Here is a 25,860-nt window from a genome sequence, read left to right as displayed (position 1 = left end):
AACAATTTTGATACATACCACAGATCCCAGACTTTGGGAAACTTTCACACAGAGGCCAAAAAGAGCACACAATCAGTACCACACACAACAAAGACACAGCCTACGGAAGTATGCTTATACTTCCTGGTGCTGCCTATGATAACAGCACAAAGCAACACTCAAGCGCACTTCAGATCCAAACATTACTGTAAACATTCTAACTTTATGCGCGCATGCCAGCTTGTGTGAGTGTTTGTGTGCGTGTGGGTGTGTGAGGGTGTATGTGTGTGTGTGTGTGTGTGTGTGTGTGTGTGGGTTTTTTTTAAAATAGTTTTAGTAATACAAGTTTTACGGCACTTGCAACACAATAAGGTCATATAAGTGCAGAAGATTAGAGGTGTTATAAGAGAGTAACAAACACAAAAAGGAGGGGAGATAAGGACGATAGATGTTTGATAGGAAAGAAGAAGCAAACAGCACCAGAGCACCCGCCAATCACTCACTTGTTTGTGTGTGTGTGTGTGTGGGGGGGGTGACAGAGAGAGAGAGAGAGAGAGAGAGAGAGAGAGAGAGAGAGAGAGAGAGAGAGAGAAGGAAGAGAGAGAGAGAGAGAGAGAGAGAGAGAGAGAGAGAGAGAGAAAGGGGGGGGTCTAGAGGAGAGAAGGTGAATGCAAAGTGACAGAGAAAAAAAAATTATTATACTATTACTACATGTATACTGGGTGTCTAAAAAATGATGACTTATTAATTAAAGGGCAATAGCTTGGTAATCTTTGGACCAATTTTAACGAAACTTTGGAAAATAAAATTCAAGCACGCGGACGTTACCCTTGTCAGTATGAAACAAATCAACTGATACCGTATGTTACAACAAAAATATTGTCTTTAAAAATTCAACCAAAACTGGGGAAAAGGCAAAACTTTGCAACTTCATAAAAACCATAGACATTGTTCTGTTACAAAAGAGTCACTTCTTGTGCACTGAAGAACAAATATAATAAATACAAAATTGATGTTTGTCGAATATGTAGATTGACTTTCTTCATATTTATGATGCTAACATCCCCCTGGTTGAACTTTATTTCTTCTACGTTTTGTAGAAAGTAGTGCAAAGATGACAGAGTTATTGACCTTTATTTAAGTAAGTGGGTTCTCTTTTTTTTTGGGGGGGGGGGACACCTTGCATATACATAATACATATATTCTTTTGAAGACCCTCTGCTCTCATTAACCCCTATCCAATGAGCATACATGACAACCCACGTGCCCTTTGACTCCCTCTCTCTCTCCTTCGCCCCCACCCCCTCACCCCCACTCTCTTTCGTTCGCTCCTACCTCCCTTCTGAGCTTGCAGTGTGATGGGAGAACTCTTCAGAAAATATTATTTAGACCTAGATCTACATTTTTCTGTACACTGCAGTACCACACCAACTCAAATCACTTCCTGGTGTGCACTTGAAATATTTACAGTAACATGTTGCCAACATTCGAGCAAAGGGGTTGTTGACTGATAAGCACATTTATTAAAATATAAGTATGCATTATATCCACTTGACAGCACATTTAAAAAATGCTATCCTAAAAGTGGGTTCGTTTATGCCGAACAGCACTTTCATGTCATAGGAACATTTATAATAATATATGTATAGATCTTAGCACATGGGATTATACACACACAGCACGTAAGTAGACCTCGGTATTCTTTTACTTTTCCTCCGGTCTGACACTTAACTACCACTTGTCCATTTCCTACTAAATAATGACGCGCTGAACACGAATATCAACTTCATTTCCGTCGCAAATTAATTGTTTTTGAAATATTTGATTTTTCTCAATCGACCTATATTACACTAAATCTAGAATGGGGGTTTACAGGGGGGCATGCCCCCCCCCCCCCTGTTTTAACCCATAATTTGATATTTTACAGTTAGGTTTGAAATTTTCTTGATAATAATTGTTTTGCGACAGTCTTTGTGGCTTTATGTGTGATCTGCAGCAAACAATACTGTAGTTTGACCCCTGAAGCAGTACATCTGTGTGCGAGAATGACAGTAAAAATTTACCTAGACCTCATTTCTCCTATCCGCCCTCTTAATTAGCCCAGCATTACAGAGGGTGTCCCAGATATCGCGCATCAATCCTGAAAACGTTCTTCATGAAAAGGTCGCGAACCGAGGGCCAAAAGATCACTCCTGACACACTCAAATGTGCTCAAACATTTTTTAAAAGTTTTCATGAGACAGTCCATGCTTATTTTGCTCCGGAGGGAGCTTAGTTCGGACGTTATTATAAAGTGGTACAGGCAGACATGTAGCCTATAGGTCGAGTTGTTTTTGATGAAAACCAGAATAGTGCCCGCGTTTTGGGACACCCTGTAACTAACATAAACACAGCGTATGCATGTCAAGGGGGAGGATACCCGCGTCTGTCGTGTTGCAATGAGGTTCTTTGCCCTTGCACTAGCACACAGAATAGGCCTACCTAAGCATTATTCCGGAGGGAGGGACGTTGTTGTTGTTTTTTGTAGTTTATTTTTCAATCGAAAAAAATATTTACGTCTGCCGGGATGTTATATGCCTCTCAGGCAGGGTCAAAGGTCAAAAGTTATGTAATCTGCCTCCAACAGGATCTCTACATTATGACTATGTATTGGTCACACACACAATATGCGCGTGCACACACTACACACACAGACAACACAAACACACACACACACGCATACACCAAGAGAGACACAGAGAGAGAGACACAGAGAGAGAAAGAGAGAAAGAGAGAACGAGAGAGAGAGAGAGAGAGAGAGAGAGAGACAGCAAGACTGAGAGAGAGACAGCGAGAATGAGAGAGAGAGGGGGGAGGGAGGGAGGGAGAGAGAGAGAGAGAGAGAGAGAGAGAGAGAGAGAGAGAGAGAGAGAGAGGGAGACAGAGAGAGAGAAGGAACTGCATAACACAAGGCCGATTAGTATCAGCTGTTCTCAAAATTAATGTCTCCATTGATTCAAAAACGTGGAGAACTTTCACAACTTTCCAAATCTGGATAAAAGTAAAAGAAGCAGATTGATGAAGGCGTTCAACTTTCTTTTTCACCACCTCGACATCGACACCATAATGGTCACCAATAAAGTGGATTCTCTTTATTTTAAACCTTCCACCTGGAATATCTGCGGGTGGCTGGCTGGTGCTCTGGCGTGGCTTTCCCCCCTTTTCAAATTACACATTCGTCCTTATGTATCTCCTACTTTTTAATATTTGTTACTCTCTTGCATCACCCCTAATCTTTGGCACCTAATTGTGACCTTATCGTGTTGCAAGTGCCGTAAAAATCCAGCTAAAGCTAAACCGTTACAAAATTTTCTGCGATGATCAGAAAGAAGAATGCCTTGGCGGCCTGGCCTTTTAGCTAAAGCTACAAAACAACACAACAGCGAATCTAGTTTAGTTTAGTTTTCGTAGGTTTTACGGGGAGATAAGGACGATAGATGTTTGATAGGAAAGAAGAAGCAAACCACACCAGAGCACCCGCCAACCACCCACACAGCGAATCTAACAGAATACAATGCAAATCATGAAGTAAAATATAAGGGGCACTATGGCCTGTTAAAAAGGCGTGTCCAATGCCTTTTGAATTTCCCCAACACTAAAGGACAGTGAATAAAGCTACGAGTACTGTGGGTTCGTAAACGTAGTTTTTTTTTTTCAAGAAGAAAAAAAAAACAAGTAAACAACACTAATTTCTTTCCATCTACTTTTTAACAGAACAGAGAACAAAATATCAAGCGCAATACATCGTAGGACAGGAAGACACCCCCCCCCAAAAAAAAAAAAAAGGAAAGGAAAGAAAAGAAAGGAAAAACAAACGAGCATGGGTCAAACAAGGCTGGCAAATAGTACGCGTAGATTGCTTGAATAGTTCATTCTGGGTTATTTAGTAGACCGCAGATTTCCTCAACCCCGATCTCGCACAACCCTGCGTTTCCGCGATGACCTTTCGATGACCCTAATGATGGCGATATAATGAAATTTCCGCGTACGTTTGCGGGAATAGTCAATAGAAGGCCTACTCTTAGGCGCTAACGCAAACATCTAACAGCAAGTCATCGAAAGCCGACCATCCTCAAAGCGATAGGTCGGGGGTACGCCGTTTGCGAGCAGCCTGCTCACCATAATTTGGGAGACGTAGTATTAGGCTACACATAGGTAGGCCTATCAGTGGTGACAAACTGAATAATGTATTAAGTGCCGGTTTAGATGGAAAAGCTAACTGTGCAATGGCATTCCACCCTAAGTCCCACCCAATCAACCACAGTCTACTCAATTATGATCTAGGCAGGTCTGCTGTAGCGTACGTCCAACCCGATTAAGATAATATAAGATGCATCTTTATTGTCCAGATCCTGGCACGCTGGTTTGGTGTTTCACCACACACACACACACACACACACACACACACACACACACACACACACACACACACACACACACACACACACACACACACACACACACACACTATATGTTAGCACTCACAAACAGGCTCAGTCACATACATAATAAAAATGAACGGTAATATAAACAAAAATAATGTTAAGCTAGAAACATACTCAGTATTCTCATTGTAACTTAATGGTATTCTGATGAATGCTCTAAGGTCATTTGAATACTTATTATTGGTGAACACGTCATAGAGCTGTGACACGTCAAGCGTGGTGTTGTTGTGCACTTTGTCCGAGGCAAATTCGAGGAAAATGGCTGAGCAAAACATTGATGCAACCTTCTCACGTTACGATGTCCGAGTTGTGATCAAATTTTCAACTCTTTCCGGCAAGCTTGCAGTTGAAACCCAAGGTGATCTATGCAAAGAAATAGGGAGCAATGCCCCATCAATTCAACAGTAAGAAAATGGACAAGGAATGATGAAGGTGGGAGGTCTGACATAAAAGATGAACCGCACACCGGGAGGCCCCCAGTTGTCATTTGTGACGACAGTGTAGAGAGAACCAAAGCTGTTGTGGAGGAAGATACGAGAAGAACATGCAGGGAAATAAGTGAGATAGTCGGTATGTCCAGTGCAACAGTTCACTGACTATTGACCAACGATCTTGGCAAGAAAAAAGCCTTCGCAAAGTGGGTGCCCCATTTGTTGACACCAGAGAAGATTGGCAGAAACAGGCCCGTGTTCAGGCGGCTCGGCACTTTTTTGACATGTGTTGAGCGAGAGGGTTTAGAGTTTCTCAGTAAAATCGTCACTGGCGATGAAACTTGGTTGTACTAATTAGATCCCAAGTTGAAAAGACAGTCGGTTCAATAGCTTGATTCGGATGCACCGAGGCCGTGGAAAACACGGCGAGATTAAGGTGATGCACATTGTTTATTTTTTCAACCTGAGTGACATCATACTGAGCTGGCCAGTCCCACTTGGCGTAACTGTCAATGGTGACTACAACAGGTTCGTACTCAAAGACAAACTGAGACCTGTGAATGGAAAAAAGACTTGCTGCGCTTGAAGAAGGCGTCATCCTGCATCATGACAACATGCCTGTTCACAAGTCCAGAGTTGTGAACGAGCTTCTCGAGGGGTACTAATGGGAATTATTGGAACACCCACCCTATTCGCCCGATCTAACCCCAAGCGACTTCCACCTCTTCCCCAAGGTGAAAGAAATGCTGAGAGGTCGGCGATTTGATGACGAGGACCAATTCAAGAGGCTCGCACCCCTCCTATCTCATCCAAACATCTCCATGGACACAAAGAGATAGCTTATCATCTCAATATTCATACCAACATTATGCTAACAGTGCCAGACCTAGACATTAAGCAAAACCCATGAAAGCAAAATCACTGCATGCGAAATGAAATATCTCCGCAGAACCCTTAACATAACAAGACGAGACAGATAGACAAATGAAGAAGAGCAGCTGTCGGCATTTCAGAGTGCTGTCTGCATTTTATAGAAAGAAAGAGAATAAAATGGTTTGGCCACCTGTTACGTATGTCACCTGGTCAGCCAGTCTCGAGAGCTTACAACAACAAGCACGCAGGCTATAAAGGAAGAGGAACACCACGCAAAAGGTGGATCCAGAGTGTCAAGGAAACCCCGAGAAAACATAATATCACAACTGAAAGCTGCGGAGCTGGCCTACCAAAGAAAACTGTATCTCCCCTCGACGTTTAACGGCAACAGAGGATGAAAAAGTAAAAGGTAAAGTACACGAGAAAAGCACTCAGGACCTTGGACAAACGATCATTAACCACTGTCTTTGACCGCTGGGTACATTGAATGGAGAAATGTCTGGAACTTGATGGTTCCTACGTTGAATAAGAATTTGAATAAGCTTTCCGTTGATACCAAATTCAAATACAAGGCAATTCATAATTAAATGTGAGGACAGCAAGACATGGAAACTTTATTCAGAGACAGACATTGACCAATAAATTATAACTTGTTTATTATGTTTCTAATAACACTGAATTCATTACATTTGGTAACACTGACTTTCATTGTCATGTAATAAAATATCACCTTCATTTATTTTTGTTCCCAATCAATAACTGTGATACTGGAACTAGATCTAGTGATGAGCCTGTGTATTATAAAATCAACATTTCTTGTCTTACTATTGCCATTAACATCAGTCTCTTTCAGCACTACTAGTTGATGAAGTACATATTTAAAACTCTTGATCAAACTTCAATAAATAAAATAATCAACTGTAAAGTTTCCAGATTGGAAAATAGTTTCTCTAACAGTGCAATCTTCAACAATGCCAAAACTATCGTACTATTAGCCTGATTATCCATCCTAGTAAAGTAGATCTAACGCTTAAAGTCATTCTCAACAAACTGAAGCCACAAGCTGAGAAAATCATAGTAAAAGAACAGGCAGGCTTCAGGACAGGGCACAGCACAACTGAACAAATATCTAACCTGAGAATCATAATGAAAAAGTACCTCCAACACCAAGAGGAGCGTCACTATGTATTCGTGGACTTCAGAAAAGCTTTTGACAGAGTATGGCAGGAAGCTTTGTGGGCAACCATGAGCGTAAACAACATGAACGCCAACCTGACCACAGTCATAGCAAAGCTATACAACAAAGCTACGTCCCCAGTCTTTGTCAACAACAACATTGGGTAATGGTTCCGAACAACAGTGGGAGTACGCTAGGGTTGTCAGCTCTCACCCACTCTTTTCAACATTTTCTTGGAGAGGATCATGACAGATGCACTTGAAGATCATGAAGGAACAGTCAGTATTGGGGGCAGAACGATTAATAACTTACGTTTGGCATACGACATAGACGGCCTTGCGGGACAAGAGCAAGAACTAGTCAGCTTAATAGACCGTCTTGAAAAGACCTCTACAGCCTACAGCATGGAATTCAGCGCTGAGAAGACAAAACTGATGTGTCTAACAGCAGCAAGAACATCACAGTGGACATCCAGGTCAACAACCATAGGCTCTAGACCGTATGCAGCTTTAATTACCTGAGTGCAATAGTGACAGACGAAGGATCAAAACCAGAAATTTCTCCAAAATAGCGCAAACTTCAGCAGCAAATATGACCAAGTTGAAAACCATTTGGAATGACAGAAATATCACCAATCAGATTAAAGATCAGACTGATGCATTCCCTGGTCATGTCAATATGCGTGAATCCTGGACCTTGAAAGAAGAAGGATCAAAGCTGTGGAGATGATATGTTTCCAAAAAATCCTTGGTAGATTCTATCTCATTTTTTTTTTCTCATACAAAGATCACATCACAATTGATGAAGTTAAACAACAGATCAAACATGAAATTGGACCATATGATGACCTTCTCACTCTGGTCAGGAAACGCAAATTGCAATGGTATGGACACATCACCCATTCATCCGGCCTCGCCAAGATGGTCCTGCAAGGTAGCGTCCAGGGAAAAAGGAGCAGAGGCAGACCGAAGAAGAGCTGGGGGGGGGGGGGGGGGGGGGGACGACATTAAGGGACGGACAGGCCAGGAACTCATAGACACGCTCAGGAAAGCCGAGGACCGGAAGGAGTGGAGGAAGCTGGTGGTCAAATCTCAAAAAGCGCCCCAACGGACATCCAGTCTATGGGATAGACGAAGAAGAAGTGAAGGTGAACAGTGCTGTGATCATTCATTCTCCCCAACTGGAGGCCATTGCGAAAAGGCAAACTTCTAAAACAACTTAGAGCAAGGGTTTGGGACTGCTGTGGCATTCACAGAGACAAAATTGAATGTTTACAGGTGCTATGGTGCCAAAAAAGCTCTACATAGACACACTGAAAATGTCTCTGAAGGACTTAAAAATATATTTCAATATATGGGAGAGCTTACCTCCAGACAAATTCTAGTAATTCGTCGTGTAGTCCTAAAAGTAAAGGCTGTCTTTATTCTTACCCCGGGGGTGAATAGTATCAATTTTATTCTCACCCCGGGTGAGAATAAAAATTGTTAATTTCTCCCGGTCTGAGAATACATAATTCGATTTTATTCTCACCTGGGTGTTGAGAACAGGTAGGCCTAGCCTAAATAGATAGAAATTTGGGAAATGAGAGAGGGAAATGATTACACGATACCCTTAACCACAAGGCTGACGAATTTGGACGTTGTTGGCAGACCACGAGGCAATTGAAATTGGCCGCTCAATACCTCATTTAGTTGTCGAAGCCAGCAAAACCTAGCCAAGTTGTTTGGAATTGCAAAATAGCCAGGCTTTGCAGGCTTTGACAGCTATAGTGACAAAAGCATTGTAGATTTGTTTTTCTTTCATCTACAACCCAAATTACCGCAAAAAGAGTGATTCAAGAAGACGATTTTGCTGAAATCAGTGAGGAGGAAATTTCAGATGAAGATGTCTATGTGATTTATGTTGAATGTTTTTTGAACTGGTGAAAGCTGGGCACAAGGCCTTGAAGCTTTGTAGGAGATTGTATTGAAAGAAAAAAAGGTTTGGGATAGAACCAGACTAGATCTACTGCTTGGGGGTGAAATTTTTTTTTCCAAGAATGGTGTTTTTTTGTGAGAGTTAGTTCTAGATCTATTTAACAGATGATCAGTGTTGAATCCCAGCACCCCATGACTTCTGTGACACACTCTCAAAACATTAACAAAATAAAAGGGCGGAAACCAAAAACGTGGGTGAGAATAATATGTGAAGTATTTTCACCCTGAGAATACTCACACCGAAAAGTAAAATGAACAAAAATTGAGCAAGAATTTTAAGTTCGGAGTGTTGAGTAATATCTGAGCATGAGACATGAGTGAAAGTAAAATAATATACAAGAACGAAGTGGCTAGCCGTACTTAAGCAAAATAAAATATTTAAGTACACCTAGCCTGCCAGTTTAACCATACTTAGGTTAGGCCCTATTGACCAAAACCTCTTGAGTACGAATACCAGTCATTTCGTCACACGGGCATTTCATCACACCGGTGCAGTGAAGACGTCATAGTCATCTCGTCACACCAAAAGTCCACAAGGTTGAATGAAGACAGTCATTTCGTAGCACACTTGCGAACATCAAACGCGCATTGTCATGGCAATCACAAACCACGATTTTGGGGGGAGGGTTGGGGATGCGTGTGGAGGGGGGTGGGGAGGATTCATCGTGCTCACTTGATCAGCTACACTGTTCATTAATAATATGTAGGCCTATTGACAATATTGAAATCTATCGAGTCGGATCATCAAAGTTTTTAAGTAGGCCTATTATTGGAAAGGTGTGATTGGCAAGATCATAGTTTTGTTAACAATTAAAACTAAAATAGCTAATAGAAGAGTACAGTACTGCAATTTTGCTAAAAGCTAGACCCTTACTTTCAATTCAAATAAAGACAAAAGCTATTGTTCAGCTACAGAACAGTTTAGACACGAAGATTTAATTTACATTAATTAATTTGTATAACTTAAAAAAAAGCTTTAGGCTGACCCCCCAAATCTCTACTTGCATAACAATTTTGGAGAGATATATAAAGCGAAGTCATTTCGTGACACATAATTGGGGTGAGACGAGATGATCGGTTCCCTTGAGTACACAGGTCTCATTAGATCTAGTAATTATTCAGGTTTAAAATACATTACATGCATGTCAGTAAGTAGTAGTCTAGCCATACTCAAATACGCACGGCTAGCCTACCAGTCTAGCCATACTTAGGTAAGAATCTACACTGACCAAAACCTGTTGAGTACACAGGCTTCATTTAGTAATAATTTTTCAGGTCATGCATTGTCAGTAAGGCACCTTTTGGTTTCGTCTCAAATATAAATATAAATGGGAGCGTCTACGTACACGGTAACCGGCACGTAGTCTCAGTATCTACGTACACGGTAACCAGGAGCCCCTTGTTGAACTAGGTGCACGGTAACTGCTTTGCCCCCTCCCTCCACTCATCACTGGACTGGCCAATCACAACATCCCACCACTGACTGCCTGTTTGGAGCCCACCTACAGCCCCGATCAACCAACCCCCTTCCCCCAGATACAGCTCGCTCGATCTCTCATGCTGCATCCAAGTTCGACACTTTCTTGCCCCTTTAATTTGCTAAACCCAAGCATAAGTAATTAAGTTTACATATATATAGGAAAAAAAGGGGATTCCGGTAAAGTCCCGCTGTAGGGGTCAGATAGAGTAGTCGTGCATCTAGATCTACACAAGGTGTCTATGACTACTATGAACTTGGATAGAGAAAAAAAGGCAACTGAAATGGCAATTGTCAAACAACTTGGCCTCACATAATCCACACATTGGAGAATGTCGGAGTTCGCACAGTGTACACACAACGCGATACTTCTGTGAAGAACGAGGGTGGACCTTCCGGTTACCGTGTACACAAGGATCACAGTGAAATTTTTCGCCAACCCCTGAACTTTGACGGTCAATCCGATAGACTTCCGTAATTATTTTGCCCCCCCCCCCCCCTTTCCACACATCAGTTTAAAAAATTCAAAATATCTTTCGTATGACATTGTAAACAAAGAACTGTCTTCAAAATGCGTTCCTCACTTGCAAAACGAAGACAGAAGATTGGAAGCAAGGGGGAAAGGTCAGTTCCGGTTCACCTCCAATCAAAGAAGAGCTGAGAGCATGTTTTCTAAACTGTTTAAGTGCCTTTCTTTTTCACTGAGTCGTCTCACTCGCATCCGGTCAACCATAGGTTGAGCTTCGTCGAATCCCCAGATCGCGGGGCGCTTTAGGGCAGATCTCAGGCTACTCAAGGCCTACCGCAGTCTGACTTAAGGTCGGGGCGAAATGACCGTCAGTGCAGCGGATTTTGGAAAGTTCTCGCAACCGCGGAAAATCACAGATCCGCGGTAAACTGTGATCCCTGTGTACGTAGACTCTGAGGTTATGTGCCCGGTCACCGTGTACATAGACACTCCGAAAACAAATGTACCTACTTTAGGTAATGCAAACTAAAATATAAATTTGCAATTCAGCAGGCCTATTTTTTGCTGTTTGTCAGTCTAGCCATCATTATTAAGTACAACTAGCCTGCCAGTCTAGCCATACTTAAGTACAGCTAGCCTAACACTAGCAGTCTAGATTCTAGCCCCATCATTAAGTCATTAAGTAGGCCTACAGTAAGCCTCTTCCTAAGAATGTTTACATTTTGGTATTTTTGTAAGAGATGTCATTTTTTTGGTATGTAGTGAATGTGTGTGTGTCTGCGCGTGTGTGCAGTGGCGGGGCGTAGTGAAGGGCTAAACGGCTTGAGCCCCACCCACTCCCACCCCCAACTCTTTCCCTCCGTAATGAATGTTTCTTTTCTAATGAATGAGATAATCAGTTGAAACCATTAGAACTGTTTCAGAATCTTCCGCCTACTCCTTTAGTTGCATGCAATGAACACACACGCTTGTTCGTTTATCAATTATTAAGCGAAGAGAAGAAAAGTCTGAACTGAATTGAGAAGAGAGCCTACAGTAGGCCTACACGTTAGAAACGAATCTAGATACCTCCACCATGTCTCCCCCTCTTTTCACTGGTCTGGTAAACTTCACCCGCGCCTCTATCGTCTCTCATTAGCCTCATGGTACCTCTTAGGCCTAGCCTAGGCTGGGTGGGTCCATTAAAGTAACGTTCTTGGGCAGAGCAAACTATGAAATGTTCCTGGTCCACTTTTCTGTTTATTATAATTGATTTGCATGTGGCAGCCCCCTCCCCCCCCACCCCGACTGTCGAATACTACATCTATAAAAGTATCCAAATAACTTAAGTGCTGAAGGTGCGGTCCACCAAAATTTAGTGTACTACGACTAATTCAGAAAACCAGGAACCTGCTACTGCTGGTCCATCCTTCACTTCTGGTCTCCCTCCGCTGCCTCCCCCTCAATAGAAAAGGAGCAAAAATAAGCCTACGACATGTAATCAAGATTTATCAGGAACCTGCTGGTCAATCCTCCACTTCTGGTCTACCTCCACTGCCTCCCCCTAAAAAGAAACAGCGGCTGGGATCAAGTAATACTAACATTATAATAGTGAAAACATTGCGCCTGTTCCTGCGGTAAAAACGTCCTCATCCAATGCCTAGATGTGCGTTACAACTTTGTCTCGTCCCCCCTTCTCTCTCTCTCTCTCTCGTGGTATTCTCGCAGCCCTCATTCACTCTGCCTCGCGTTGCCGGGAACTAGTTCGCGTAGCGGTAGATTAGAACCCATGACTGTATTGTATTTAAAAATCCGTTGTTTGCCTAGTGCGCATTAATGTGTGTATAATCCAGCCCACCCTGTGCGAATATAACTTCATAGTATTCACACACCCTGTGCGAATATAATTTCATAGTATTCGCACACTCTGTGCGAATAAAATTTCATAGTATGCACTGTATTCACACACGCTGTGCGAATAACTACTACAGCCAAGTTAGAATATTATAATCCACTTCCTATCTGGAAAGTCCTCTGAACCAAAGAAGTCTTACGTTAGAACTTTAGAACTCTACCTACCCTGATTTCTCAGCCCCACTCACATTTAGAACCACCCGCCACCACTCTTTGTGTGTGTGTGTGTGTGTGTGTGTGTGTGTGTGTGTGTGTGTGTGTGTGTGTGTGTGTGTGTGTGTGTATGTCTTATGTGTGTGGGTTTTGGGGCAAGTAGGCCTAGGGTAGGCTAGTTTGGGGGACAAAACCAATAATGCTCAACTAGAATCTAGTGATTGGGATTTGGGAGGTGGGATTTTTGTGCGTGTTCGTGTGTGTACATTGAGTTACCCTCAAAAGTCCCGAAATCTTGACTGTGAGAAAACCGCAGTGAACTTCCACCATGCTTGGATTCTTGACGTCCACAATCGGACAGGGAAGTTAATCAAGAAAGAATAGGCCTAGACCTAGAGCTACGTCGTCCACTTCAGCCACTTGATCTCTTCACTCACAAGGACACTACTTTTGTCATTTGCATCTCGCCAGAATCTTCAAAAACAACACACCAGTCCCATTAGCACGAACATCTTTCAGGGCAAGGGGCCTGAGCAAACATCTCACTACTTTCAAGATTCACTTTAACGTTGGTCCGTCTTAGAACTTCTAGATCTATATTTAGGACCATTATGACCTACTTGATTTGCTGGATTCCTGGCCCAGAAAAATGTAAACAAACGAAAACAGTAATTGTTTCAAAAGAAACGATAAAAATATACGTATATGAAGTAACCAGAGTAATATCGTATGTCTATTGTTAATAAAAATTACTAAACGTATTTTTGAAAATCACATTTGATTTTATTTCTTTTTAAAATCAATTCATAAAGAAAAACATAGCTATTTGTTAAAATTAGTTTCTTACCTTCGATAAGTCTTTTGCTATACTGCCAAGGTAACGTTTACATCTTACAGCAATGGCGTCCTGGTATGGGTCACAATGGCTTGGGAAAAGTGATCTAGAGCCACAGAAGGACAATGCTTTTTATGGCTCTATGTTATCGAGAAAATAACTAAAGAAACGCACAGCCCTTTCAACTGTCAAAAAATTTGATAATGGGTTCAGGAGCTAGCAACCAAGTGCGCTCGGACGGCGTAGATGATGTATCGTCGATAAGAAATGACTTGGACTTGGACTGCAAAAATTCCGGAAAAATTCGACCATCTTCAAGCACCAGTCTAGTCTCTCAAAAAGGTTTTAAAAAAGGACGTGTTGACAGCTCTCGGGTTGATAAAGGCAGCCTGAACAAGAGGTAAAGCTCCATTTTTTAAATCTGAAGTAGACTCTGCTTCTTCTAGAACTAATTAAGACGCTTTACTTTAGTGCTTTAACTTTAGTTTTAGCTTTAGCTCAGAATGATCCCTCTCACTCTCACCTCATTTCAATCATACTTTAACAGGCCCACTTTATAGTCTGTAAATTGAGGTTAAGTCAGATAAAAGCTAAAGATGGATATAAAGAAATGGATTGTGGAACGGTGTAAGGCTATTGACTAAAGCAAAGCATGAAATTATATGGAAACAGATAATCTAGTCTAGATTCTAGATCTATATATTTGCATACAATGCACTAAAAAAAGCCGAACCAAAATCGGTCAACAAGCACACAAAACAGTCATTAAAAGACAAACGGGCATATCCTCACTAACAATTATTCTCTTGTTATCAACGTTTAACTCACTTACTACTGGGCCCTTTCACCAGTCACAAGCGTTGAAGACTGGCGTTTTTGGGAATATTTCAATAAACCAGCACAAGTCTCTTTTGACACAATAAAGTAACATTCAAACTTAATCTATTACAAAAAACTAAAGTTGTCAAAGTAAAATACTTTAATTTGTATGATTTTTAAAAAATTGGCATGAATTTGATTTTCCGAAAAATTTCCAGAGACGTGACAGGTAGAATGAAATTCACAACAACAACAAAAATAAAAGTTCAAAGTATTGTTTCGATTTGTATGCATGTGTGAGTGTTTGGTGAAAATATAAAAGCTGGTCTGTCCGTTGATTCAGACCCATACACTGAATTATATGAGACAGATATACTGCACGACGTTGTGATTTCGTTGGGCGAACAACACCAGTACCAGATATTGCCTTTTTACAAAAGTTTCGTAGTAAAATTTTTAAGCTGACCTGTGTAGAATAGTTTGAATATTTATGTTTGGTGGATGGAAATCATATTCCTTTTGAAATCGTAATTTTAACTAAGCACTTCTGAAAAAAAGCACACTGCCTATGACTCTTCAAAATAGAAAATCATGGTTTTGGGTAGAGACAACTATTGTAGGTTAATGAAATTCAAAATTATGCTCATATATATTTCAGGACCACAAAGCCAGGTGAAGATAGCCAGTCAAGCGTCAAGACAAAGTCATCTCCGAAGACTCTGACACCTGTGCATTCAGTGAGCATGACTGGGACTTCAAACACTTCCCCTGTGACTCCTTTGAATTCCACAAATTCTGTGGTGCACCCATCAGTGAGTCCTTCTTTCCACACAAAGTCTGTTGCTTTAAAACAGAGTCTTATTATTCTTGATATTTCTATTTTGAGGGAATGGTAGACAAGTTTTGAGGAACCATCGTTTACAAAGCAATTCATGATAGAACTGATACATCTATTGATGTATACCCTCAAACCTACGGGGAATTAAGTAATTTTCTTTCGACAAAGAGCTCTTTGTAGGATGTGTATTAAGATGCAGTGGAGTCCGGTGCTTGTCAGTTTTTGAGCTGTCTGGAGTTAACGGTATCATCTTAAAGTTTGTTCATTTGTCATGCATTTGAAGAAAAAGTTCCCATCTATCATAACTTGAAGTCTAGATATTTCCCATCGCAGAAGGTGGGGATACCTAGTTTCAGAAGTATAATTATGGGAGTGCTTATTTAGGCCACATATGGCCTAAATAAGGTAAGGGAGGGGGGTTTAGCTTATTTAGGCCACACATGCTCAAACTACCCTTTTCAGGCAACTGAGTTCGTTCCACTTTCATAATGGTGCACCTTTCTCATTTAGTACGGTTTTGTCTCAGTGTACAACTTATAAATCATAACCATAATGAATATTGTAAAGAACAAAGCTTACTTACTTTTACTTTTTTCTTCCGCTTGTACCCTGGGGTGTCGCGGGGAGACACAGGTGTCTGTCTGCAGCAAGTCGTGTGGCCTGTAGGAGGGACATCCCATGATCTTTAAGGGTGTCTGCCACAGATTCACTCCATCATCGCCTTGGTCTTCCTCTGGCTCTCCATCCAGAATATTTAATGTTGTATGCTCTCAGAGCTGGATGGTTTGAGGGCATCCGCGTGAGGTGTCCGAACCACTTGACCCTTTGTTTTTCAATGTGTGGTAGGACTGGTGTTGCTCCCACGGTGTCCCTAATGACTTCATTTTTAATTTTGTCTCTTCTTGTTTTGTTGACCGCTCTTCTTAAGCATTTAATCTCGCATGTGACCAGTTTCCTCTCTAGGGCTTTTGTTAGAGTCCATGTCTGGCACTGATATGTGAGCGTTGGAAGGAAAATGGCGTAAAGAACAAAGCACAATACGCAAAATTTTGCTCAATCCCAATGGTTTGAATGAAAGCCAGATTTTTCCTTCATGGAGGGGCAAAAGCTAGGCTACCATTTTGGCACACTTTGGTCAAGTGAAAAGGTCAAATCCTCCGAATGGACTTCCGGGTTAAATTTGGGGTATAAAAAGTGTGTACACTACGTGGCTGAGTCAAAGTTACACTATCTTTGTCTGAGTGACACTCTCTCTTACTGTCTCGTAGTAGTACATGTAGGCTAGTAGGCCTAGTAGTAGTAGTAGCAAAGATCGAGTAGAGAATATTTGGTAGTAGATTCTATCTAGTAGGCAGTTTAGTGAACGTGCTCGCAGAAGGGCGAATCGGCCTCAATAAGCCCCGTAGACTTTTGTGATCGGCCACGAAGCCTCGTGTTTTGATGGGTCTAGATCTAGATCTAAACAACTCAGTGTTATTCGCACTGCCACATCCGACAGGCCTAGATCTACATCTTTTTAAAAGGAAAAGACAGGTCCTCAAAATGGTTGAATTCATGTGAAAATCGATTCGGTAGAACTAGAACTATTAAAATTTGCTTCTGAAAACAAGGCAATTTTTATACGAAGGCCGTTTTTATAACTCGATGAAAAAAAACAACTACTGGCTGTGTACTGTGTTATTCTGTATAAAAATAAATTATGAAACTTCAGGACGTATTATTATTTTCCAGCATCTTTTGACGCCTGAGCTGTAGAGGTTGAAGTTTTCACAACACTAATAGATCTAGTAATAGGCCAGGTAATAGGGCTTTCCGTAAAAAATGCATAGATCAAAAGCCGAACCACCGAATCGACCGAGCACCTCGTTCTCCCCTGCACACTGTGATAACGTGTTGCTTCGGTATCGCATTATTCAACTATTAATACGTGCGGCTATGGCAATTGGGATGTACTGACTGACAAAAAATTCAGTTGTGTTTTTATTTTACCATATATTTGACTTTAATAGTGCAGGCGATAGCAAGATCTAGATTCCCTGTCTAGAATCAGTAGTAGCAGGCCTATGCTAGAAGCAGCCAGAGAGCCTACAACTGCTAGATCTAGATCTAGATCTAACTTATTATTGCTATGCCTTTGGGCTTTGGAATTGAAATAAAACGAACTGCACAGTTCTAGTTACTTTTAGATTCAGCAAGTAACTGTATTTCCAGAGTTAATAATAACAAATCTCTTTTTTTCTAAAATCTGTTTTGCGCAAACTTAAGATTTTCTCTACTTGTAGAGCACAGAATTTACATTGTAAGCCTCTGCTCAGTCTTTTAGTATACATAATAAAATACACACACACACACACACACACACACACACATATCATATATATATATATATATATATATATATATATATATATATATATATATAGAGAGAGAGAGAGAGAGAGAGAGAGAGAGAGAGAGAGAGAGAGAGAGAGAGAGAGAGAGAGAGAGAGAGAAAGAGAAAGAGAGAGAGAGAGAGACAGAGATCTATATAATCATTTTATGTTGTTTTCTGGATATTTTTAAAACTCTATTTTTCAACATGTCATAAAATCAAATTGTGCCATTTTCTTCGAAAAGAATAGCATTAGCAGTGGACTTTTTAGACAGCGAGTCTCTGATTCAATATTTTTTTTAAAAAATGCTAATCAATGAAAATTGCAAATTGATAATACTTTAGTCCTGAAGAGGATAGGTGGACTCCGGGGTCTGCAAAGCGAAATACTAGGTTTTAGGATGTGAACCCTGGAGTCACCGTAGTGAAATAAGGTTTGGTTTAAGTAAGGATTGGTGGACCCCCGGGACACCTAGATTAAACCTACTTATTTTACTACGGTGACCGCAGGTTCCACCTATTCTAAAAACCTAACTAGCATTTCGTTAGGTAGACCCTGGGGTCCACCTTAAACCTACCTATTTCACTACATTGACTCCAGGGTCCACCAATCCTTAAAATTAAACCTAGATCTACATGTACTTATTTCACTACATTGACCCCAGGGTCCACCAATCCTAAATTAAATCTAGATCTACTGATTTCACTACATTGACCCCGGGGTCCACCAATCCTTAATTAAACCTATATCTACTTATAATTTCACTACGTTGACCACGGGCTCGGCCAGTCCTACTATAAAATAAACTGAGATCTACTTATTTCACTATGTTGACCCCGAGGTCCACAGGTGTGGCCTAAATAAGGTAAGGGAGGGGGGGTTTAGCTTATTTAGGCCACAGGTGTGGCCTAAATAAGGTAAAGGAGGGGGGTTTAGCTTATTTAGGCCATATGTGGCCTAAATAAGGTCACCCTATAATTATTGAGAAAATGGCTGCCTAAGTTTGGTAACTTCCTTAGCTTTGAGAGTCCTTGGGAAATTAAAATTTACATTTCTTGTTACTTCAATCTACATTATTTAGTAAAATTCACTCAGGGATGTGTTTTTAAATAGACAAAAAAGGTATTGAGCCAAAGAAACAAAAATTCTATAAAAATCGCCAAACTGGAGGAAAAATGCTGTTTTCTTTAATTTCATTATTTTGACAAGTGCCTGATTTTACCGTGATGCCACACATATGAAGACAATGCTAGAACAATGTTACCCAAATGAGAATACATGTTTGTTTTTACAGCATTTTCATATCTGTTGTGTGCTACTTTTTACTACAGTCTTCACAAAAAGTTAAGGACCACTTGCAAAAGTGCTCGCAAAAGACAAACCAGCAAGTCAAGTTATTCCTTCATTGACATACATTTAATTCATCAATCCATAAATGCAAAAAAGAAATTTCATCACTGTTGAAACCGAAATGCTTAATTCCCACCCTCAAAATCGAAAATCACAAAAGAAATGGTCTCAAAAAGTCTCAGCATATCAAAGACAATGACCAGTTTAAGTTCGTGAATGCCAATGGAATTGTCAGAAGTGCGTGTGCCCACCATTCACGGCAAGGCAGTCAAACGGGACCACTTCTTGAACTGCATTGGCAGCAAGTTTCTCCCATGGATGCCTCGAGATGCGGGTTTGGCCATCACTGGGTGTCAGATAGAACCGAGATTCATCAGTGGACAGGACCTCTGTCCACTGGGGACATGTCCGCCTCTGGTGTGCAGTGCACCAGATTTGAAACTTTGCCACGCTTGTTCTTGGTCAGCTTAGTTTTTTTGACTGGACGACGCGCACGAAGGTTGACGTCATAAAGGCGATTACATATTGTCTGCGAACAGACTGTGGTGTAGGTAGCAGCTCGTAGACGTCGCCTGATGACGCTGGCAGAGCTAGTTTGCTGCTGTATTGCTTGGCGTTGGATGTAGTGGTCCTCTCTTGCTGTTGTATTCTTGGGACCATCCGTATGATGCCGCTCCAGGACTCCCTCAGCCGTATGATGGTGGAGTGTGATACCTGAAGTCTGCGTGACACTTTGCGTATGTCAACTCCATCCTGGAGCCAGGCAATTGCTCGGGTCCTGTCGAAGTCGTTCAATTTTTGTCGTGGTGGCATGGGGCTTGGCGCGGTAATACTGTAAAACAGAGCTGAAACGGTGGCTTATGTAGGCAGACAAGTGAGCTCAGCTCGTAGCCAGAAGTGCATTCTTCTACGTGCATCTCGTTTTTGCAATGCAGAAAGCCCCTGGTATACCTCACTGACGTTTGAAACTCGGTCCAGTTTTGCTGAAATTGCAGATTTTCACTCGCGCCAAGCATGCCACATACGTGCCAGCCACACAGTGGTTACCCTATTCACTGCTGACCCCTTAACCTTGCTCCTAAATTTTTACAAGATAAATCTGATTATTTTTTAATGATTTTTTAAAAATACTACCTATTATCCTGACTGGTCCTAAACTTTTTGTGAAGATTGTATATATATATATGGCGAACTAGCCTGTCTTAATGTTCTTTTTCAGGTTGAGAAGAAGGGAAGTGCATTATCAGAAGGTCAGCTGACAGAAAAGATTAAACACCTTGAACTTGAGGTATTAATATAGAACAATTTTTCTTGCATTGTATGAAAAGAAAAGAGCAAAAGAACTATAGGCCCTTTTGAGATTAAAGATATCAATAAAAAAAGGAAATTTTTTGTTAAAGATGACATTTCATTTAAAGCCAATTGTACTTGTAACCTAAAGGATAAATATCTGCGACAGCAATGTAACATGGCCAAGTAATGTCTCTCTTTGTCCCCCCCCCCCCTCCCCATATACCCCTCTCTCATTCACGTTTTCATCATACACATGGACTTGCACTCACACTCTTACAAACTCAGGTTCACACCTGTTCACTTTTTACAAACTCAGGTTCACACCTGTTCACTTTATTTAGGATTGTAAGGTGTTGCAGCATTGTTTACCATTGATACAGTTTCTGTTCATTACATGGACTGTCTCTTGTTTGCTATGTAGCTTGACTTTTATGTTTTTTTGCACACTGCAATATAATATAGTCACAGTGTTGTAATACTGTTTTACAGCCTGGTTTAAACTCAGAAGACTTTAAACTTCATTGAGAAATGTGTTGCTCAGAAAAAATTCTAAGTCATTCTGAGACACCACCAGAGGTGTCTTGTGAATGGTACTATAAAAGAGCAAAGGCAAGCAATAGTTTTCTTGCGAGTAATATTTTAAGGTATCAAATAGCAATTATGTTTTAAAATTATTGCTCAAAGAGTATTTCATTTGTGTGATATGTTCACATTTTTTAAAATTTCTCTTCTGAGAGTACGATCTAACTCATTTTGTTCTGAAAATGTTGCCTCGTAAAATACTGACAGTTGTCTCTCTTTTGTCTTCCTGTCTTCTAGCTGGCTAAGTCAGAGAGCCAAAGATTGGACATTCAAGATCAAGTGCAAATTTTGGAAGAGAAATTAAAAAGTGCAGGGTCGCAATCCAGGCTTACTGATGAAGCAACAGATCTCAGTGAAACTATCCATGCTAAGGACCAATATATTGTCAAGTTGGAAAAAGACCTAAAGACTTTGCAAACTGAATCTACTACTATGGTAAGTGAAAAAAACCCCCAATTTTTCCATAGTTGAGAGAACTTTTTGCATATAAAGGAAAATAATATGTACTATTGCTTTATGAGAATAGAGACAGGTACTTTTATTCATACTAAAACAGGGCTGACTCAGCAACTCTAAAATTGTTTGTGTAGCATTCAAATGAGACAAGACAATTCCTAAAACACTGTGTTCTTCCTCATGAACATTTCTTGTGTGATATGGTATGGGCATGGATTTATCATCCTTTCAAAACTGCATTGTTATTTAAGAGACTTAACTCAAAAGTTATCGTCTGTCTCCAAAAAGGAAAAAAAAAAGCAAGGTAACTGAAGAGCTATGAAAACTCCCTGAACAACCCAAATTCAAGAATGTCCATTTGGTTTTCAAAGCAGTGTCATCCGTCAGATAGTCCAACATGATACCAATGGGTAGTCAACATCGTTTGTCTACCAAAGACTTTGGAAACCTTTCACTTTGCATGATAATCATATTTTGTGATTATGATTGTTCAACAGAGACTGAAGCTGAAAAGACGAATTAAAGCCCTGACAAATCAGCTTCATGAAGTAAGGCAAGAAGCGTCTATCAACCAGATGGAGCTTAAGTCAGAGATAGCGCAGTGCAAAGAAAAATTGAAAAGTACTGGAGGTAAATATTGTAGGGGATTGGCCATGTAATTCATATTCATTGTAATGAATCATATTCAGTAGATGTGCATGCTTTTAAGGAAAAGAATTGTAATAATAATAATAGATAGCCTTTGTATAGCGCAAATCCCCTTCCAACGGCAAGCTCTATGCACTTCACAATCTATACTTTTACCCCAGCAGACCTGAGAGCATTCTGAAACAACCTCAACTTCCTGGGAAGCATACAGTGCAAGCAACCATTTATAGGCGCTAAAACACTAACATACTGTCTAGTATTGTCTAGTATTTTGGCAGCTTGATTTAAAAGCAAATTGTCACAACTGCTGCGTCCAATAAAAGAACTATACTAGGAAAAAGAGCAGGGTTATTCATACGTATCCTAAGTTTATATTGAATTAGAAAATAAACTTCAGTTGCAAGAAAAAATCGTTATAATTTTAAAATGTGAGGCTTGCTGACAAAATGAGTTATTTGACGCAATCCACAAATAGAGGTATTGGCCAAGAATGGACACTGGGTGAAAATGTGTAGGTTTTCTATTGACGCCATATTCTTTAAGTATAATGTGCCTTTGATTATTCCATACTTATAAATTGTAAAAACTTCACCTATATAGCATGATATATCTATTTCCATAGGGTTCTAATCCAAGAAGTAACTCATTTTGTCCGCAAGCTTCACAAATAATATTTAACAACAATAAAAGGCAACATATCTCTTATTAGGAAAAGTCACAGTGTAGTATTTAACATTGAACCTGTGATCAACGTTCAGTGGTGAACTTTGTTCTGTAGTCTGTAGTGACATGTGTTTACAACCTGAATTGTTTGGCAGTGCTGAGGCATGTGCACAAGTCTAAGGAATCCATAACTGACCCACTGCATTTGGTTTTGATTTGATATATTGAAAACAGTGGCTCAAAGGATTACATTCTTTTATTCCTTGTCAGGTCAAACGAGTGGTACGAGTACAGAGGAGTCTTTCAAACAGGATGGTTCTCACAGCCCTAGTCACTCCAAAGTCATAGTCGAACTGTCAAACCAACTATCGGAGCAGAGCGAGAGGATAAGTACCCTGGAGACACAGGTAAAAGAGAAAGATGCTTTCATTCAGAAACTGCAGGCAGCCAATGGAAAGCCCTCACGCACATCCCAAGTTGCTTTTTCTAAAACAATAGCAGTGAGCAATTCTAATGTGAAGTCATCTCCGAACTCTGAAGATGTCTCCTTTGACAGGCTTCACTCAAGTCGAGGACTGAGAAATGGTCAGACTTCCACTGCAGCCACAAGAGAATCTCCACTGCTCGTGGATGACGACGATTTTAATCCAGAACCTTCCTCTCGACCACAAAACAGCCGCATGTCTACTGCCCTATCTGATTCTGACTCAGACTGGGGAGCAGATGATGTCCCAGCTCTCACACGGAGTGCCCCAGCCAGGGTGCGGGTGAAAAGTGCCCACATGTCACAAGCGAAGCAATCTGTGACAAAAGAGACAAACGCCCTACAGGGTGACGATGACAGCATTATGCAGTACCTCCACAACTCTGACATTCCAGCCAGGGACAGCAGCACTAGTGAGTCGAGAACCCGGCCGCACAAGAAGTCAGCTCTGAGAAATCATCTAGAAAAGAGAAAAAATGAAAACCAAATGAGTTCATTGATGGGACCTTCCATTGCCTTTGCAAATCCTGGCCATGAGCTTCCATCTGACACTAGTTGTGAACCTACCCCAAGGTACAAGGACCCATCACGTTTACCAGGCTTCTCTAAGCTCACTGTCGTCCAAGCCTCAAACAACTGAACACCAGTTTAGAAAAGAACTTAGAGTGATATTTTTCTGTGTGCCTTCAAGAATGTTTCTTAGTAGATAAAACTGCTTCACCTGCCACAGGATGTCACAAAGTGCTTTCAATGAGAGTGAATTTCAAACATGGAGAAGAGAGATGCAATCTGCAGATGAATTGTTTGGTCCTTGAATAAGATTGCTGTCTTTGGAAGAAAAACTGAGTTTTGAATGGATACTTTTTCCTTATACTTACTTATCGTCTGTGGATAGGGACAAGTATCTTGCCTTCTCAAACTCGTTGCAATGCTTTTTGCCAGGTTACACTTTATGAGTAAAGAATAGGCATGTGCACCTCTAAACCTCTCAACATGAAAGCCTTAATTCATCATATAGCTGCCATACAGGATGTACACAGACTACGAGCTATTACAATTTAAAGTCATGCTGTAATTTTTGTAGGACTTAAAATTTTTTTTAATATTACTCGTGTGATTTCTGTGTAGAATGTCATCATGGTATGCTCTAGCCTCAAGCTGTACTTTTGAACTTTGACAAAATCACAGTGAATGAGTTCATAATATGGATGTTGTTTTGAATTACACTGTTCAATAAAATTTAGGCAAATATACAGCACTTTATCATCTGCATCAAAGACAGGTCCTAAAGAAGAATAACCCATGTCTTGTGGCAGGTTGAAGAGAGGTGCATGAGGTTGATTACTGAACATTGACCGAAAACCCAGAAACTCAAAATTTCAGCACTTGTGTTTAATTTGTTTAGTAAGATCACTCTACAGAGAAGTTGGATAATCATCTGCATCGATTGTTTTCAGTTTCAGTTGAAAGAAATGTTTATTATCTGCTGAAAGACTGGATATTCTTTCAATAATTCTGCAATTTCCTCAACAATCAAAAGTGACAGAATCCTCAAAGTAATAAGCAATGTCAGATGTTTTGAGAAAAGCCTAAACTTTTCTTGTTTGAGGTTGTTTCTTCTAGACATAAAAAAAGAGATTACAATCAACAATGTTTAGACTGTCTGATGTGTAGATTTGAAATGGAGAATGTTTTTGAAAGTGTGTTGCCTTAACATGGCTGAGTTTACCTTGAAATTAGCCATCAAGAAAAAGGCCTTGCAGCATTTACATGAATCTTAAAAAAGGTCTGTTTGTCTCATTTAATCATTTAAAGGGATAAAAAGAATAGTGACAAGGCTATTTTTTGTCATTATGCAACTTTATTGTGTGAAGTTGTTTCGCGTGTGTCAAGCTTTCAAGTCATGTTATATTCCAACAGTATTGCTTTGTGCTGTTGACTTTTGGTCACTCACAAAGAAAGAGGCCTTGCCTCAAGATTATTGTCTTTAAATGAATTTTTAAAATTTTGCTACTGTGTGATAGACTGACTGGAAGATGAGTGCATTGGTGAATATCTGACTGCATTGAGTGTTATGATCTGTGAACATGAGCACCGATGTACTCTTTTGTTGGGTGATTATTATTTATATATGGAAAACACTTGTTGGTCTCAAGCAAAGCTGGAATATCCTCACTGTGTGCATGTTGGGAAACTCGGAGGAGTGAGAAGTGTAAAAAAAAAAATCAAATGCTGGGTGCTGTTAATTCTTTGAGGGGTCTACTCAAGGGGAAGAAAAAAATAAGAGTCTGCTCAACCATTTCTGTTTGAGAAATTGTTGCATGGTAAGTGATCCTCACCGACCTGGTCATTATAACTCTTAGGTCTACATGTGATTCTGTTATGTCAGCGATGTTGTCTGTTTTTACGCATGTGTGTGGCGGCCTGGGGACAATCAGTGGAAAGATGCACTAATCAAAATCAAACTTGGGATAAAAACAGAAGAGTAGGGTCACAGGTAAAAAGAAAAAAGTTTTCCTCAGCTTTGACTACTTCGAGTAAACAGAAGCACATCGACACAATAATGGTCATATAGTGCTGGGAAGAAGAAAGACAGAAACAACAGAGG

General features: G+C 40.5%; 2 protein-coding genes and 1 long non-coding RNA gene across 4 annotated transcripts in view; 1 reads left to right on the top strand and 2 right to left on the bottom strand.

Annotated features, from left to right (window-relative positions):
* The window catches only part of LOC106012895, a 23,859-nt gene extending 10,346 nt beyond the window's left edge, over window positions 1-13,513 (bottom strand). The window contains exon 1 of the mRNA XM_035971987.1: window positions 13,189-13,513. Within this exon, the coding sequence (XP_035827880.1) occupies window positions 13,189-13,242 (54 nt within the window). The 5' untranslated portion in view covers window positions 13,243-13,513. The remainder of the gene's footprint in view (window positions 1-13,188) is intronic.
* On the top strand, window positions 1,554-25,860 carry LOC101854664. Of its 2 annotated transcripts, none has more exons than XM_035971988.1 (6): window positions 1,554-1,661; window positions 15,225-15,378; window positions 20,346-20,414; window positions 21,239-21,436; window positions 21,955-22,087; window positions 23,039-25,860. In XM_035971988.1, exons 1-6 carry the CDS (start codon window positions 1,639-1,641, stop codon window positions 23,890-23,892), a joined length of 1,431 nt encoding a protein of 476 aa, XP_035827881.1. In that variant the 5' UTR covers window positions 1,554-1,638; the 3' UTR covers window positions 23,893-25,860. The 2 variants fall into 2 exon arrangements, with proteins under 2 accessions (XP_035827881.1, XP_005106781.1); XM_005106724.3 differs by lacking the exon at window positions 1,554-1,661 and adding an exon at window positions 13,605-14,147.
* Window positions 18,941-21,245, bottom strand: LOC118478420. The gene is made up of 2 exons (XR_004859028.1): window positions 20,744-21,245; window positions 18,941-20,712 (listed from the first exon to the last, which is right to left on the bottom strand). It is a non-coding gene; the product is annotated as an uncharacterized LOC118478420 (long non-coding RNA).

The sequence above is a fragment of the Aplysia californica genome, unplaced genomic scaffold (genome assembly GCF_000002075.1).
Source record: "Aplysia californica isolate F4 #8 unplaced genomic scaffold, AplCal3.0 scaffold00553, whole genome shotgun sequence".
Classification (NCBI taxonomy): Eukaryota; Metazoa; Mollusca; class Gastropoda; order Aplysiida; family Aplysiidae; genus Aplysia; species Aplysia californica.
This window is presented reverse-complemented; position numbering and strand designations above follow the sequence as displayed.

What these genes read in the sequence shown, in the direction of transcription:
- LOC101854664 (XM_005106724.3), top strand. Translation starts at nt 13,951, where the DNA reads ATGGGTTCAGGAGCTAGCAACCAAGTGCGCTCGGACGGCGTAGATGAT. An exon ending in AAACTGAATCTACTACTATG is followed by an intron (nt 21,437 to 21,954) that starts GTAAGTGAAAAA and finishes ATTGTTCAACAG; the next exon opens with AGACTGAAGCTGAAAAGACG. An exon ending in AAAATTGAAAAGTACTGGAG is followed by an intron (nt 22,088 to 23,038) that starts GTAAATATTGTA and finishes ATTCCTTGTCAG; the next exon opens with GTCAAACGAGTGGTACGAGT.